This window comes from Apodemus sylvaticus, chromosome 9 (genome assembly GCF_947179515.1).
Source record: "Apodemus sylvaticus chromosome 9, mApoSyl1.1, whole genome shotgun sequence".
Lineage (NCBI taxonomy): Eukaryota > Metazoa > Chordata > Mammalia > Rodentia > Muridae > Apodemus > Apodemus sylvaticus.
The window spans coordinates 83,996,018-84,013,163 of record NC_067480.1 but is presented as its reverse complement, the minus strand read 5'-3'; the positions used below and the strand labels follow the sequence as shown (position 1 = coordinate 84,013,163).

Below are 17,146 nucleotides of genomic sequence, written 5' to 3'. Positions count from 1 at the left end.
TCTGCCACCCGTCTGTGATGACCCTTCTTTGAACCTGCACACTGTATTGAATTTTCTTTTGATGAGATTTATCAAGGATACATTCCTATGCTCTGTCTTTCTCTATACGCATCTCACCCTGTATGGTTCACTGGATTGTCCATTGGGTGAAAAGGCTGGACTTTTAAGCACGAGGCACATTCAACCGGAAGAGGAGGGGGAAATGCAAATGTGAACACAGGCATCCAGGGCTGAGGCTACAGGCTGTGTGAAGGCCACGAGGGTTTGGATTTTGAGAAAATGAAGAATCAAATTCAGTGGAGAATAATAGATTAGAATATATTGTGTGAGAAATGCCGCTGTCCTCTAGAGGTCTGAATCAGGTTTGCTTTGTCTGGAAATTAAAGAATTTAAAGACACACACACACACACCACCTCAAGTGCAATGGTTAACAACGGGAGAAATCTCAGGTATGATGGACAGAATCAGCATCTGGAGAAGGGCTTTTATGAAGGGTGAGCACACACCCACTCAGTAAGGCCAAAGCAAAGGAGTATCTCAGGAACCGGAAACCAGATGCTCTCTTCTCATTGGCTGGAGGTTCTCAGGGGCTTTGAGGGGTTTCCCTTCCCCAACTTAGGGCTGGTCAGTTTGAACAAAGACAGTTTAAGGTTTCAACCCTGTGGACCTGGGTTTCAGCACCAAAATAATAGCTTTTCTCAGCGGACGTGATAAGAAAATTCAAGCCAAATTAAAAGTATACAAGCGGGTTTATTTGGGAACAGGTCTCGGGTGGGTTTACCTGTCTCAGGAGACAAGGCTAGGGAAATCAACATGAACAGGGAGATGGAGAAGGTAGAGGAGAGAGGGAGGGAGCGAAGAAGACCGACTGTGTGCAGAGAACAGAGAGGAGGAACAGAGAGAGAGGGGGAGAGGGAGAGAGGAAGAGAGAGAGAGAGAGAGAGAGAGAGAGAGAGAGAGAGAGAGAGAGAGAGAGAGAGAGAGAGAGAGGAAGAGGGGGAGGGAGAGATAGAGGTAGAGGGAGAGGGAGAGGGAGAGGGAGAGGGAGAGGGAGAGGGAGAGGGAGAGGGAGAGGGAGGGGGAAGAGGGAGAGGGAGAGGGAGAGAGAGATCTGGAGTGGTGGCCAGGTCCCTTTATCCACAGCACACACCTGGTGCACCTGGCTGTGCCCAGTGATGACATAAACTGTTGCTAGGTCCCTGAGAGCAGGCCGGAAAAATTGCCTGTATACTAACAGGGTTAGGGTTCGGGTCCTGGGTTTGAAACCTAACAGACAGGGAGGCAGATAAGCTTGCAACATTGATATCAGCATGTCCTACCTGAACCGGCCCTGACTTGATGGGCTGGTCCACTGATGGGGGTGAGGAAGGGGTGTGGCAGTGGGAGGAGCAAGCACACGAAGTCTTGGTTTTGAGATTCCAGGCTTACCGCTCAGGTCAGGAGGGTGAGGAATAGGCTGGAAGTTTGCCATCTTCAGTATCCATTTGCGACTCCTCTCCCTCTCTGTCTGCCTAGATCTGTCTAACCTGTGGTCCTTCAGTGGCGCACACCGTGTTAAGAGCATTTGACTTTACTCAGTACCCACAGTAAGAATTTAAAGGTGAAAGGAAGCTAGATGGCCAGAGGTGAAGTTTAGAAACCTAAACTTTCACTGGACACCATGATTGGCTTCTTGTCCTTGAAGCTCAGGGGGCTGAGGCAGGAGAATCACAAATTAGAGGCCAGCCGGGGACAACTCAGCAAATTCAAAGCAAGCTTGTGCTCTAGTGAGACCCAGTCTCAAAACCCAAACCAAGTCAACAACAAAAAGAAAACTGAACCTTCCAGGTAGCACAATGAGTAAGTTGAAGATAGAATTCATTCCGAATTGAAGCCCAGATGTAATCAGTTGCAAAGTTCAGACAACAAACAGTGGGACCCGGGGGCAGGGTGGGGTGAGTAGGGGGTGACCTTTCGCTGTTGGAGAGAGCCTTGTTTCAGAAGTGTGAGCTCAGAGAGGGTTCTCACCAGTGAGTGGAAGCACAATGTGAGGAAATTCGGGTAATTAAAGCGACCTTTAAGTGTTTTAATTTGGGTTTCTGCCAATAGCACTGGCAGGAAACCCTGGATGTGTGAATTCTGTCTGGGGGAGAAAAAAAAATAAAGAAATTGCACGTGTTGAGTTTGAGGTACCGGAGATGTCAAATCAATGCTTGGGAATTTGCCTTAAAAGTTTCCAATCAGGTCATTCCTTAGAGTAGTGAGGGAAGTCATCCAGTCACAGTTCACAGCAGGAGCCTCAGGGTGGCTGATGTTGCCAAGGGAGTGAAGAAAAGAGGAGCAACAGTGTGGTGTGTATGTGTGTGTGTGTGGGGGGGGTAGGATGGAGGGGTGTGGCTGGGGACAACACCGGGTGCAACATAGGCATTTAAGAAGGATGCTCAGGAGAGGAAGCCCAAGAGGATGAAGACAGGCAAGAAGAAGGAGGGACGAGGGAGGCACACGTAGCTACAGCCTAAAGAACATGGCTGACAGTGGAGGCAACATAAGGAGAAGCCCAAGATGGAGGAAAGAGACGGTCCCTGTTGGCCTTAAGGAGACACTTTTGGTAAAGTAGAGGGTGACAAAGGCCAGTTTCAAAGATTTAATTACAATACAGGAGTGGGAAATGAAGAAGCATCATGAGACAGGATGGGGCTAGCGTGGCCTTCACATGAACAGACCAAGACTGAGCTGTCGAGAGGGGCATCATTCTCCCTGTCTACAGTCAGTCAAGCCCGAAGGATCCTGAGTGCAGATGTGGCTTTCTCATGAGAACTAGGTTCAGGGAAGGATGAACAGAGGGTGGGTCTTAGAGAGTTAGAAGTGATTTTGTCAAAGAGGAGGACAGTGGAAACGAGTGGTAGAGAATAGAATAGACACTTGGGGAAGAAAGCTGGTTGCAGTAGCTACTTTCCTGTGGTCATGATCAGATACCATCACAAAAGGACAAGCTGGAGAACCAAGGTTTATTTTGGCTTACAGTTCCAGAACACGCAGAGTCCACCATGAGGGAGAAGGCCAGGCAGTCAGCAAGCAGAGTGGCAACATCTCATCCACACACAGGAATCAGAGAGAACAGGAAGTGGATCAGGCTATAAAACCGTAAACCCCACCCACAGTGATGCACTTCCTTCAGCAAATTCCCACACCCTAAAGGTTTTATTTCCTTCCCATAGCGCAATGTGAACTGAGGTCTAAGTGGCAAGTGAACCTATGAGGGACATTTCTCATTCAAACCACAGCACTGGTCATATGTCAATCAAAACAGTAAAGGCACCTGCCTTAGTTGGAGTCACTATTGCTATGATAAACACCATGATGAAAAGCAACCTGAGGAGGAAAGGGCTTAACTTTATTCATGGTTCCATATAGTATCATCATCAAAACGCATCAACAGCTCACCATCAAAAGTAGTGAAAGCAGGAACTTATGTAGGGCAGGAACCTGGAGGCAGGAGCTGATGTAGAAGCCATGGACAGTGCTGCTTACTGGCTTGCTCCTCATGGCTTGTTCAGCCTGCTTTCCAAAGAATGCAGGAACACCAGCCCAGGAATGGTACCACCCACAATGGACTGGGTACTCCCCCACTGATTACTAATCAACAAAATGCTTTAAAATGAGGTCTTACTGAGGCATTTTCTCAATTGAGGTTCCCTCCTCTCTGATGATGGCACCTTGTGTCCAGTTGTGATAAACTAGCCACTAAAACATTATTGATCAGCTAGAGCCAAAAGAATGCATTTGTTTTGACACTAATCCACCAGCCTATCCTGTGTCATTCACTTTGAGATGGTGTGAGTGTTGGAAGAGCATCTGACAACCACAGTAGCAAAGTTGGGTGGAGAAGAAAATGGAGACCAGAGTATGGAAAAGATCACACACAGGGTTATTTGAGAACCTTAGGCAAAGACAGTTTGGAGGGTGGGATGTTTCTGAGAATGGAAACAGTGATCCGGGAATTATAAAGTTGTGAGCAACTAAGAAATCATGAAGCTGAAAGTTCCACTGAAAACGTTGCTACTGATTTAGAGTTGGACAACCATATTTTTGAAGTTTTGTCTTTTGCTATGTATTGTAATGCTGAATACTGGCCCCCAAGGCCTGGTTGCCCTCCAAAGGGATGTAGACTTTGCATGTGGACCCAAGTGATGCTGTGTAACCTTGCTCCCCAAGTTATTTCTGATTGGAGAATAAAGATGCCTATAGCCTATTAGCTGGGCAGAAGAGAGATAGACAGAGATGGGGAGCTGGTCCCTGGGCTTGGGGTCAGAGGCAAGAGACCACGAGGAAGAAGGAGCAGAAGGAGAGAAGAAATGTCATAGGATAAGAGATCATAAGAATTGTCCAGTGTGGACTGGCCAATCAGAGTAAGAGTTGCCCACTCAGAACATAGTGTCCTGTCTGCAGGGTGTGCTAGTGGAACGGTGGCATAAGACTTGTGGTAGTGACCAACCAACATCTGATTTGACTCAAAGCCCTCTCTGAGATGAAACACATCCCTGATGCTACTTGGGTGACCAAGTACCTGAGATTAGATAGTCCAGGGACCTAGAGTAAAACCAAATACAGTTTTACTAAAAGAACACAGCAATAAAAATGACTCTAAATGACATTCTATTATGCCCATAGCTTGCAAGTCATAATTTGGGGTTATTGATTGGGAGGTATAAAGCTAATAGCTAAGAGGGTCAATATCTGCCAAGTTCTACTGCTGATTAATGCTTATTATAAATATAAATGTTATGTGTCTTCTATCTGGCAACTGAATGATCAAAGGTGGGGAAGAAAGCCCTGTTTGAGATTAAATATATACTACAACACGTGTTGCTGAAAATTTGTTTATATCATTGAAGGGAACCCAGACACAGACCTGGACTCTAGCTGTAGCACTTACACGCTCAAGGCAGATGGAACCCAGTGTCCCAGTGGGTCTTCCGGAACAACAGTCATCTACACATGTGAGTTCGTCAGTGTGTACGGAGCCAAAGGCAGTAAGAACATAGCTGTGACCTTCACCTCTGTAGGTAAGAACTCTTGCCATAGACTGTTTAGACAAATGTATGTTACACTTGCCAGTCGGCTGGGATCATCGCATCAGTGGGCAGAATTAAGCTGAACTTTCCCCGGGAGTGGGATGGTAGACTGATGTCCCGCTATGCCATTTCAATGAAGATGGAATCATTTTAAATTGGGTTGGGTCAGAAAGACAGGGGAGAAACTAATCGTGTTGTTTAGATAAAGGATGCAGTTGGACTAAGAAAGTAGTATGGTGACCAGACTAGTCCTGTTGTCATTGAATCCATATGATCAATAACCCCTCTTTCCCCCACAATTCAGTTTCCCCTCCTTAAATCCCAATAGCCTCAGGTCCTTTCCTACTACCCACCCCCACAGTTCCCCCTCTGGTTCCTTCTTTCTCAGTCTCTCCATTTGAGAAATAACCCCACATAAAGCTAGGACAACCTGATGACTTGGTATTGTCTTATGGTTGAATAAAAAGGTTCATTTTCAGTCTTTCAGTTTCTGAAAGGGCCATTTCTCATTTCACCTGCACATGGGAATGAGAGAGAGAGAGAGAGAGAGAGAGAGAGAGAACAGGAAGTGTGGGGCTAGGCTGTAAAAACGTTAAATCCTGTCCACAGTGATATCCTGGGTTCATCAAGTTCCATGCTTTGAAGCTTTTGTAACTCTCACAGAATATCACCACTGGGAACTACGTGTTTAAACATGAGCCAAAGGGCGACATTTCTCATCCAATCTACAACACTGGCCGTATGCCAATCAAAATAATAAAGGCATCATTAATCAGCTGGCACTCTAGAGTCACCACAGCTACAGACATTTCTTTTCATCCATCCTCTGAAAATGAACAATTTACAGCCTTTTTTGAGAAATGTCATGAGAAGCAGGATGCAAGCAACACCTGTTTGCATTCTGTACGTGTTCTGCTATTGGGACTTAGTGCATATTCAGCAGACATAGCTCTTACTTGGAAACCTGGGACGTATTATAGAGGCATGGTTAGTGCTTGCTGAAAATTCCTGGTCGGGCCATCTGACCTATCCTGGAAACAAAAGAAACAGATTTCTGGGTCCAAGAGGCTTTGCTTTCTGATGAGAAATGGTTAGCCCCCGCCCCAACCCGGGAGCTTTTTCCAGATCCTTCCAATCAGGGACGGCAGAGTGAGGGACACACTGTGCCTTGTGTAAGCTTTGGTGCTGTGCCTCAGCATGTGAATCCCGACTCAGACACCGTGGAAAGCACTGGTTTCTTTTGATGATCACTAAGAATAAGATTAATGTATAACTGGAGAAGCAGATCTGTGGCAATAGGCTCAGGAAATGAGAGAGTTCACCTCCATTGGTGACTAAAGCAAATATCTTGAGATGTTAATCGTGGGAAGGATATGCTCCCAGAGAAAAGGAAAAATAAATAATGGGTCTTCATATCAGCATCTATATCGCAGTGATCCCAAGACTGTCAACAATGTCTTACAGAATCTATGATAGAATTCTAAAAATAGCAGTAAACATGTGATTTGCTGTATTATTAACCCCAGTTGTTGTACTGTATATAGTTAAAATGAAATAGCTATAAATAGCATTAAGGTGTCCATACATCCTGTCTTCCTGAGATGAGCTAAGCATGATTATTTGGAGAGTGAATTTATGATCCCTTTGCTGAAAGGTAGATCAAGAATCCACTCATTTGTTTATGAAGCACAGACTGTATACTAGACCATAAGTAAATGCTAAAGATGTACCAACAAAGGCAAAAGACTGCCTTTTTATGGGGACAGATATAGACAGGAGTGAATCTACATCACAGAGGTCTGACATTGGTGGTCCAGTGGTGAACACAGCTGCCTTCCACGATACAACACCGTATTATGGGGAAAGCACTTATAAAGTCAATATGAAGTTGTTGCAAGAACCAGATCCTCTATTTTTTTTCCATTGGGGGGTTCACAGAGGAGGTTGGAGGGGAGCCCGGATTGAGCCAACATCCCTAAGTTTGCAACCTTCTACCCTGCTAATCATCAGGAGATAATTCCAGCTACAAAGGGGAAGTGCCCGAGGTCCTAAGGCATGTGATGGAAGTGAGTACAGTTCAGAGCACCACCGGGAACAGCCTAGAAACAAGTAAAAGCCAGGAGCGGCAAGGTACCAATCCCGCGTTGACACGGGTAGAGCCAGGACGGTCCGTGTTGCTGTCTCTGTCTTAAATGTCATTCCCGTGTTGATGTCCTCTGAAAAACTAAACATTGGATCTGTTGTTGGTTTTTGTCTTGTCTGTTTTGTTTGCACTCTTTCAGCCAACCTAACAATAACCCCGGACCCAATTTCTGTTTCTGAGGGACAAAGCTTTTCTATAACATGCCTCAGCGATGTGAGTAGCTTTGATGAGGTGTACTGGAACACTTCCGCTGGTATTAAAATCCACCCAAGGTTTTATACCATGAGGAGGTATCAGGATGGAGCAGAGTCGGTGCTGACGGTGAAGACCTCCACCCGAGAGTGGAATGGTGAGTGACTGGCCAGACCCCGCAGCAAGCTGTGTAGACCCCTGGAAATACACAATGGCAGGCAACTAGACCTGCCTTGGGACATGCCTATAATGAGTACCTTAGAGTAATCACTCTTTGTCGGTGACATGACAGTGTGGGGGGACAGATTAGCATAATCCTATTTTTTGTTTGTTTATTTTCAAGACAGGCTTTCTCTGTGTAGCCTTGGCTGTCCTCTAACTCACTCTGTAGACCAGGCTGGCCTCAAATTCATAGAGATCCACCTGCCTCTTCCTCCCAAGTGCTGGGGTTAAAGGCATGCACCATTACTGCCTGGCCTGACTTATCCCATCTTACAGATGTGGAAAATGATGTTCACAAGCAATAATGAACGTGGTAGTACAAGTTAAGTTGTGCAGCCTGAACTGAAGTTAGCATCTATCTCCACAGCCAGCACTCCTGCTGCCATGAAAATAGGAGTTTTTTCAAAATAGTCTGAGAAAAAGTGGCTCAGTCAGTAAAGCACTTACCTTGCAAGCACGAGAAGCTGTGTTTGATCCCCTGAAACCACATAAAAAGCCCTGCACAGCAATGCCAGCTTGCAACCTTAGCAGCGGTGGAGAAAGGTAGTTTCCTGGAGGCTTACCAGCCTGCTAGTTTAGCCCACGTGGCAAAGCTGCAGGCCAGTGAGAGACCCTGTCTCAAACAGAAAATGGGAGGTACCTAGGAAACAACAGTGGAGATTGCTTACCTGTGCACACAAAATAATGATGATGTAGACTTACTACAGGATTGGCACTACACTACCCAGCTGTACCATGAAAACTCCAGTGTTTCTATGTCTGGTTTTAAATAGAGAAGCATTTGTATTTCTAGTTTATATCTCTACATTGTCCATGTTGCCAGGAGATATAAGTCGTTGAATGCATAAAGATTCAGTAGAACTGTGTGGTAACGCTGACAACCATGGAGCCTTTATGAAATAGTAGGTCACTGGGCTAAGCACTTAAACACCTAGGGCAGGCAGCTGTTTAAGTGGTGGTCTGACCTCTGGTGCTATGGTGCCTTGGAATCTAAGGGACCTCTCCTTTAGAGCCAGCCAAGTGACTGTGACCACACCGAGGTGCTCTATGATGTCCCTGCTCTCCAGACACTTCCTCTTTTCCACACACTGCCAAATCCCTGTTCTTCCCCTGTGGGAGAAGCTTGGAGTAGAGAGTTTGGAGGCCGGATTCATTCCTGACCTTGGATAAAGCCACTTCATTTGGTTGGAGTGAATGCATACTTGCAGATAAGAGGGTTATCAGCTATTTCTTCAGACCTGTGAGGTTCGTAGAAAAGAAGTCAGTACCCAGAAAGGTAGAGCAGGTCCGTACACAAATTTGAGGGAAAAAAAGCTAAGCCTCTTCTTATTGCCGCTGTTGCCATTTAGGAGCGATGATGTCATTGCAATGATGCCTTCTAAGAGCGATGACGTCACTCTGTCTCACTTCTCCCTCCCCTCAGGAACCTACCACTGCATATTTAGATATAAGAATTCATACAGCATCGCCACCAAAGATGTCACCGTTCACCCGCTGCCTCTGGCGTCAGACATCATGATGGATCCTTTGGAAGCCAGTGGTCTGTGTACCAGTTCCCATCAATTCAAGTGCTGCGTAGAAGAGGATGCAGGGGAGAAGTACGCTGTGACTTTCCACGTGGACTCCTCATCCTTTCCCGCGGGTAAGGGGCAGACCATGCTGTCGCTAAGCCACATTAGCTCATAGGTATGAATTTTTATTCTTAAAAATATATATTAAATAACTCACAGAGAAGGAGGAGCCACACTTGCAGGTACAGGAACCTAGTTACTCGGGAAGCTGACACAGGTGGATTCACGTGTGAGGCCTGCCTAAGCTATCACAGGGGATTCAAGGACAAGCTAAGCAAGTTGGTGAAACCCTGTCTCAAAAGAAAAAGTGAAGAGGCCAAGGATGCAGCTCCTGTGGGAGGCCTGTGGGATCTATCCTCAGTACCCAGAGAGGATGCTACATTTCTAACCACGACTGATGGAGTTTTCTTTTCCAGTCCTCTACTGGGCATGTCATCCTTTGAAGATCCTGTCATTGTGCCAAGGGTGGGATGTGGTGGAGAATGGCTTGGGGACCATTTAAATTACAAAGGCTGGGAATGGAGAAATGGCTTGGTAGTTAAAAACACTGGCTGCTCTGGGGTTAAAAAAAAAATCTTGGAGAGTGTATCAGGGAGAAGTCTGCCTGTCTCTCTTATCTTGTTTTGGTATAAGGCTGATGACTCACTGGTTTGAACCAGAAGTCTTGGGTGGATCCAGTAACTTTTCCTTCATCTCTATACTCTCAGTGTGTCCAACTAGATATTCTGATGATGCATCCCTCTTTGTTGTAACTTGATAGAGAACGACCCGATCGTCTTTCTAAATGCATGACTGCATCCAGCAAGATAAGAGGGAAAGAACCATGCAGCACAGAGGAAAAGAAAGTTAGAAGCACTCTCTAGCAAGGATGATGCTTCCTGAAGGCATGTGCCATTATCAGTATCCCAGAACCTCTGGCTGAAGGCTCTAGGGTCAGGAAGACCAGGCTCTCTAAAATTTTTCATTGAGTTTATTTATGCTATTTTATTTTATGTGTGTAAGTGTTTTGCCCACATGTATGTGTGTGTATTGCACTCACACAGAGCCTGTGGAAGTCATAAGACTGTGCTGAGTCCCCTGGAATTGGAATTATAGAAGATTATGAGCCTGGGACCATACCCTGGTTGTCTGCAAGAGCAGCCACTGCTCTTAACCACTGAGCCATCTTTCCATTCTCAGCCTTTGTACTTTAAATGGTCCCCAAGCCATTCCCCACCACAGCCCACCCCTGGCACGATGACAGGATCTTCAAAGAGTGATATGCTTGGTAGAAGACTAGGTCAGAAAAACAATAATCCTTTACTCATGGTTGGAAAGAAAATAGGCACGGGATTGAGAGGCAGCTTAGAAGTTGAATGTGGGGGTATCTGCAACTACCGTGGCCAACAGAGTAATGGGTGGAGGGAGGCAAGAAGCCAGTTTGGTTCAACATGACTAAGCAGCTAGCGTTGGTGTGGATTTCATAAGCTTGACCACAAGTGATTTATTTTAGGCATATTTAAACAGAGCACCATTTGATGAAAGTTTTCCTGGTGATACTTAATTCAATCCGGTATGCACGATGAACCAAACACACATAAATCTCCTTGAGGAACAAAGTAAGCTAAATAAAGATCAGATGTGACCACAAGTTTGTTAGGTACACATGACACCTTCCTCAACTATAGGGTCTAGAGAAAGACTGAGAAAAACAAGCTTATGATAAGAATCTGGGGAAGGATCCGGGGTAGTCTTGGTCACACAGATAGAGCAAAGGTCACCAGGCCATTAACCTCTGTTCCCAGCTTTCTGGGCAGAGAATAGGTCATGCATCCATTCCTTTGAAGAGACAGCTTTGTTTATTTAATAGCACTGTGGCCACTAGTACGTATCTGTGAGCACAAGGACCTCCAAGTCTCCAGCCGTTGATGGCACTTGGAGAGCCTCTTTCGGAGCACCTGGGTTTGGCCTTAAGCATCCTTGTTGGATAACTTACAACCACATATAACTCCAGTTATAGTCCATCCCGTGCACCCTTCTAGCATCTGTGAGATCCTGCATACACACAACGCACATACAGGCTATCAGACACACATAAATTAGAAGTAAATTATCAATAATACTTAATTTAGACATACATATTATTATCTATAAAGACCTTTGCTTATCAAAGACAATGTATACAACACTAAATATCATAAGAAATGAATAGTATAGATTGAGAAGGCAATGAGAGTTCAGAAAATCAAGGCTCCAGTTAGATAGAGAAGGCTGTGTTATATTATTTGATGATGGTGAATCGCCCCAGATTTTGAAGAATGCCAATGTCCCCACATTCTGATACCAGAATGTGTAAGCTGGGTGTTTCTTATATACCAGATACTCAGCCAAGCACTGGAAGATGATAGAGGAGACTGGGGACTTTCTCTATTGAAGCTTCTGTGTTGGTAGGACAGAATGACCTTAGGGAAGAGAGATGGCTTGATTGTCAAGAGCATACACTGCTCCCAAGTTCCAGTTCAGTTCCCAGCACCCATCTTAGGTGGTTTCACAAGCACCAGCAATTGTAGCTCCATGGTATCTTCTGGGCTCTGCTGGTAACTGCACTAACACATACACAGACACCCATAGGTACATAATTTTTTTAAAAATTTTACATCAGTCTTTAAAATATAGACTTGTCTATCAAGACATGATTATAAATCACCGTGAGGCAGGGTATGGTCGATGTGCTAAGCAAGATGGAGGCTCAGAAACGAAACCATGAGTGGTCAAGGTGACCTTATGGCTAGCACAAATTGAAAGATTAATTTGCCTACTCTGAGAACCAGAGGTAGATTTCACATAAATACGTGAAGCCATATTAAAACTAAATGTCACCAATTCCCAGGAGATCTTGGGGACAAGTCTGTTCATAGCGGAACATCTTGACAACCTTTACGTCTGTCTTGGCCATTCAAATTGTCAATTCATATTCTCAATAATACTGTCTTTAGAAAGAGAAGTTATCGGCAAGCAAGCGTGCTACAAGTACAGTCTCCCAGCAAACTTGCTTTCCTGGTGTCCCAAAGACATTGCAGTGTTCTGCCACTTTACCAATGCAGCCAACAGCTCGGTCCGGAGCCCATCTATGAAGCTTACCCTTGTTCCAAGTAAGTGCATTTAAATGACTTTCAAGTCATTTTTTATTCAATTATATTCTTTACATTTCAAATGATATCCCCTTTCCTGGATCCCCCCTTACCAAAAGTCTCGTAAACCCTCTTCCCTCCCCCTGTTCCCCAGTCACCCACTTCCCATTTCCCTATCTTGGTATTTGCCTACATTGCTGCACTGAGCCTTTCCAGGACCAGGGGCCTTTCCTTACTTCTTCTTGGGCATCATTTGATATGTGAATTGTTTCTTGGGTATTCTGAGCTTCTGGGATAATATCTGCTTATCAGTGAGTGCATACCATGTGTGTTCTTTTGTGATTGGGTCGCCTCACTCAGGATGACATTCTCCAGTTCCACCCACTTGCCTAAGAATTTCATGAATTCATTGCTTTTAATAGCTGAGTAGTATTCCATAGTGTAAATATACCACATTTTCTGTTTCCAATCCTCTGTTGAGGGACATCTGGGTTCTTTCCAGCTTCTGGCTATTATAAATAAGGCTGCTATGAACATAGTGAAGCATGTGTCCTTATCACACACTGGGGAATGGTCTGGGTATATTCCCAGTGGTATAGTGGGGTCCTCTAGCAGTATCATGTTCAGTTTTCTGAGGAACCGCCAGACTGATTTCCAGAGTGGTTGTACCAGCTTACAACCCCACCAGCAGTGGAGGAGTATTCAACATCCTTAGTCATCAGGGAAATGCAAACCAAGACTTTCAAATCATATAAATTAGGAGCAGAGATGTATTTATTCATTGACATCTTCATTTGCATATGAAGGTTTTGGGTGAACTACAGGGAATTAAAAAAGAAACAGAGACCATGCTCTCTGGCCTCTAGCCTAGAGGACCAAGAGATGCAGTTGACGATGCTGTCACAGATGCTACAGTGAACATAAAGATAGAACTATTGTGGTGGCCAGAAAGGCTGCCTGGTTTAATTCTACTGCTGACAGTGGAGATGGACCCTGGCAAATGAAATTACTCTTAGCCCTGAAGGCTAAGTGGGTTTCAAGGCAGACTGGAAAGGGAAGTATCTGTGTTCTTCTGAGATTCCTTACAGGTAACATCAAGAGAATATGTTACCAGCACTCTTCCTGAGATAGAGCCATTTCAAAAGAAACGGTGGCAAGATCAGGTGCTGGCCCTCCTATCCTCTGTCACCCCTGAGCTAGTGTGACCTGGTCTATTCTCAAGATGAGAAGTCCTGATCTGTGTGACTGGTTCTGCGAGAGTTCATGTGGAAGAACTCTCCCCCAGTCACCAGAAAGGACAGGGGATAAGATGGCTTCCTTGTGACTGGAGCCCCTGATAGACAAAGGTTCCATAGTTCTTCTAACCAGTTAATTTGAGCTTACTGGATGCCGTGTGTACATTCTTGTGCATACTGGCAACTGGGGCCAATCCATCAAATTAGGAAGGTATCATGACTTTAAGAGCCTTGGTAGGCAGGGTTATCTCCAGTTGCACCCATCTCCCTGCAGGTGACATAACTTCATTCTTCTTTATGGCTGAAAGAAATTCTCAACCGTCCCTTTTATTTCCATGTTTCTGATGCAGGGGAGAATATCACATGCCGGGATCCCATCATAGGTATCGGAGAGCCTGGGAAAGTCATCCAGAAGCTGTGCCAGTTCTCAGGTGTTTCTGGAAGCCCTGGACAGACCATCGGTGGGACCGTCACTTACAAATGTGTGGGCTCCCAGTGGAAGGAGGAGTCAAGGGCCTGCATCTCAGCTCCAATCAATGGTTTGCTCCAGTTGGCCAAGGTGACTCTAAATCCTTAGGGAGGGATATCTCTCTGGCTCATTAGAATTCTCAGCTCTTAAGAAAATTCTGAAATGTACCATTCTGAAATGCATGGCTAACATGTATTGTACTGGCTACTTTTCTGATTGCTGTGACAAAATGGAGGGTGAAAACCATCATGGAGGGGAAGGACAAGGCAGGAGCAGGAGGAGGCTTGTCACATTGCATCTACAGTCAGGAAGCTAAGGGAGATGAAGATGCTCACATTGAGTTCACCTTTTCAATCCCAGAAGCCCAGCCTGTGGAATGGTACCAGCCACATTTAGGGTGGCTCTTTCCCACTTCAATGAACTCTGCCTAGAAACTCCCTCTTAGATACACCCTGAAGTTTGTTTCTGTGATGATTCTAAATCGGGGAAAGTTGACAATCAAGATTAATCATTTCAAAAACCGAAACCTAGAATTGCTTTATAAAACACTTACATTTGACCATGAAGTCAACAATAGATGTGTCATCCTCTAGGCTCGCCTGGATGCCTAACCTCAATGCCTAGCACCTCATGTCTGAGACCTGCAAGGGCAGGTGTATTATACTTACTTACTGATTTCTTTCAAATAGTTCTGATAACAAAAAGCTATACTGTGTTCATAAAGAGATAATACAGAAATAAGATTCAATCACAAATAATTAGGAAATTATTGAAAGTGAACTACAACATGACACTGGTGGAGATTCTCCAGTATAAAGAATTTAAATAAAATAAATATCTGCATGTTCACAGATGGGTACTCATCAAAGGTTTTCTATAGAAACATTATTTTTTCAACTCGCATTTCTTAAAGAATTAAAAAGTTAGATAGAGCCAGGTGGTGGTGATACAAGCCTTTAATCTCAGCACTTAGGAGGTAGAGGTAGGTATATCTCTAAGTTAAAGGACACCCTGGTCTTCAGAGTGAGTTCCAGGATAGCCAGGGCTATACAGAGAAACCCTATCTCAAGAAAAAACAAACAAATGATAGTTAGAAAACTGATGTGTACAGATAATATAATTTGTCATCTGAATCAAGATACTCTTTTTATTTTTATAATATTTTTGTTATTAAAGTATAATCACACAATTCTGCCCCCATTCCATGTCTCTCAAAATCTTCCCATGCCCTCCCCTTGTTCCCATTTTTCTTTAATTTATATATTTATTCACAAGCACACACAGACACGGAGTCTTCTCAGACCATTTAACACTGCTTGTATGTCTATGATTTGAGGGCTGACCACTTGAAATTGGATAACCAATTAGGAAACTCCTCCCAGACTACTTCCTCTGCTCTCAGTGTCCCTTGGCTGCCTGCAGTCCTTTGTCTCGGCATGGGACCCTTTGACATTTCCCCCTTACATGTTAGCACGTCTGTTGTCCTTGTGCAGGTCTTGTTGAGGCAGTCATTTTATTGAGGCATCATGGATGAAGCTTTCTTGGTCATTTCTAGGAAACACAATCTCACAGATGATTTCCAAGTCCTCTGGCTCTTACAATCTTTCCATCCCCCCACCTCAGTTTTTTTTTTTTCTTTTCTGAGCCTTAAGTAGAAACGTGTTGTAGACGTATCCATTAGACTGGACAGGCCATGAGTAGTCTTTTTCTGTATTTTGACCAATAATGGGCTTCTGTACTGGTTTCTGTCTATTGCAGAGAGTTTTGTTGGTGAGGGTTGGAAGCTACATTTATCTCTGTGTATATGTGTAAGTATTTGAAATGCAGCTAGGAATTGTGTGTTTCAGTCAAGTGGTGGTATAAGGTTGTCCTCTCAGATGTATGAACTTGCTAGCCCCAAGTAGTTGGTTAGGTTTCTAGGAACAGACTAGATTTCCCTGATGTTGAATGAACCATAAATCCAATTAGATAGCAGTTGGTTACTGCCGAGATATGAGTACCACTATAGCAGCTTTGGGGATGTCTTGCCATGTTGGTCTCTTTTGAGGATCATAGGCTTTGCGGCTGTGTAGAACTATACTCACTTCACTCCCTTGGCAGCTTGCATCACATTTTATGGGAAAGTAAAGTAAAGGAGGACACTCGTAATAATTATACTGAGATACAGATAAGGATGAAATATGGAGGGACAATCCAGTCACAATCAGAAGAATAAGTAGTATAAGAAAAAGAGTGGTGGGTGTGTTTCTATGTGGACAAGTGGCTCATTTATTTTACTTTAACTCTGTAGCAACTGTATCTACCCAATCCTTTCTTTCTAGTTAGCTTCTAGGTTGGCATATGTTTAACTTTTTGCTTTCTGTGCGTGATATCTTAAGCATTTTCCATCCTGAAGGGTGCACACAGAGACTTTAAGAGGTGAAGGCTTTAATTTACAGTATGCACTATTGACATGAGCATTGAGAAAAAAAAATGAAACCACAGCTTCCTGATTATTTAAATAATCTCATTTGATTTTGCTTTTTTTAAAAAAAAAAAAAAAACAACTAGGCTTTGATCAAGAGTCCCTCCCAGGACCAGAAGCTCCCTTCATACCTGAGGGACCTCTCTGTCAGTGCTGGGAAGGAAGAGCAGGACATCCGCTCGTCTCCGGGGAGCCTGGGAGCCATCATCAGCATCCTTGATTTGCTCTCAACAGTTCCCACCCAAGTGAATTCAGAAATGATGATGGTAAGTGTACTCAAGCCTTGTGGGAGTTTGGGGGTCTTGCCTTCTCGCATCTCTGGACTCTTCCTGCACCTGTGATGCAGGTAGCATCACATCCTCACAGACTTGCCTCTCTCAGAGCACTGACTTGGTTACAAGAATAGCGTAGTGTACGCTGCATGCTATGGCTTCTAGGACAGCAGAGGGTTTTTGGTTTTCTTTAAAGAGTCTCTGTTTTCATTTCTTCATTCGAATAGAATGAATTCCTGCTGGTTTTCTAGAAAAACTAGCAATTTAGAGGTTACAACATACGTGCAAGGTGAGTAGGGTAGCACTTTGGTACCTAGGAGGATGGCCTCTTGGCAGATCTATGAAATGCTGGCTTGATTAAAGTCAGCTTCTGAAAAGGTCTGACACAGGCTGTCTTCATTAAATTAATTGAT

The 17,146-nt window shown here is 44.3% G+C and overlaps 1 protein-coding gene across 3 annotated transcripts in view; it reads left to right on the top strand.

Annotated features, from left to right (window-relative positions):
* Adgrf5 (adhesion G protein-coupled receptor F5) overlaps positions 1-17,146 on the top strand; it is a 96,076-nt gene that overhangs the window by 70,165 nt on the left and 8,765 nt on the right. For 2 of the 3 annotated variants that reach the window (XM_052192411.1, XM_052192410.1), the window contains exons 11-17: positions 4,876-5,046; positions 7,066-7,185; positions 7,338-7,547; positions 9,036-9,254; positions 12,159-12,314; positions 13,879-14,087; positions 16,548-16,727. In XM_052192411.1, the coding sequence (XP_052048371.1) occupies positions 4,876-5,046; positions 7,066-7,185; positions 7,338-7,547; positions 9,036-9,254; positions 12,159-12,314; positions 13,879-14,087; positions 16,548-16,727 (1,265 nt within the window). The remainder of the gene's footprint in view (positions 1-4,875; positions 5,047-7,065; positions 7,186-7,337; positions 7,548-9,035; positions 9,255-12,158; positions 12,315-13,878; positions 14,088-16,547; positions 16,728-17,146) is intronic. The other variant, XM_052192412.1, reaches the window with a different exon arrangement.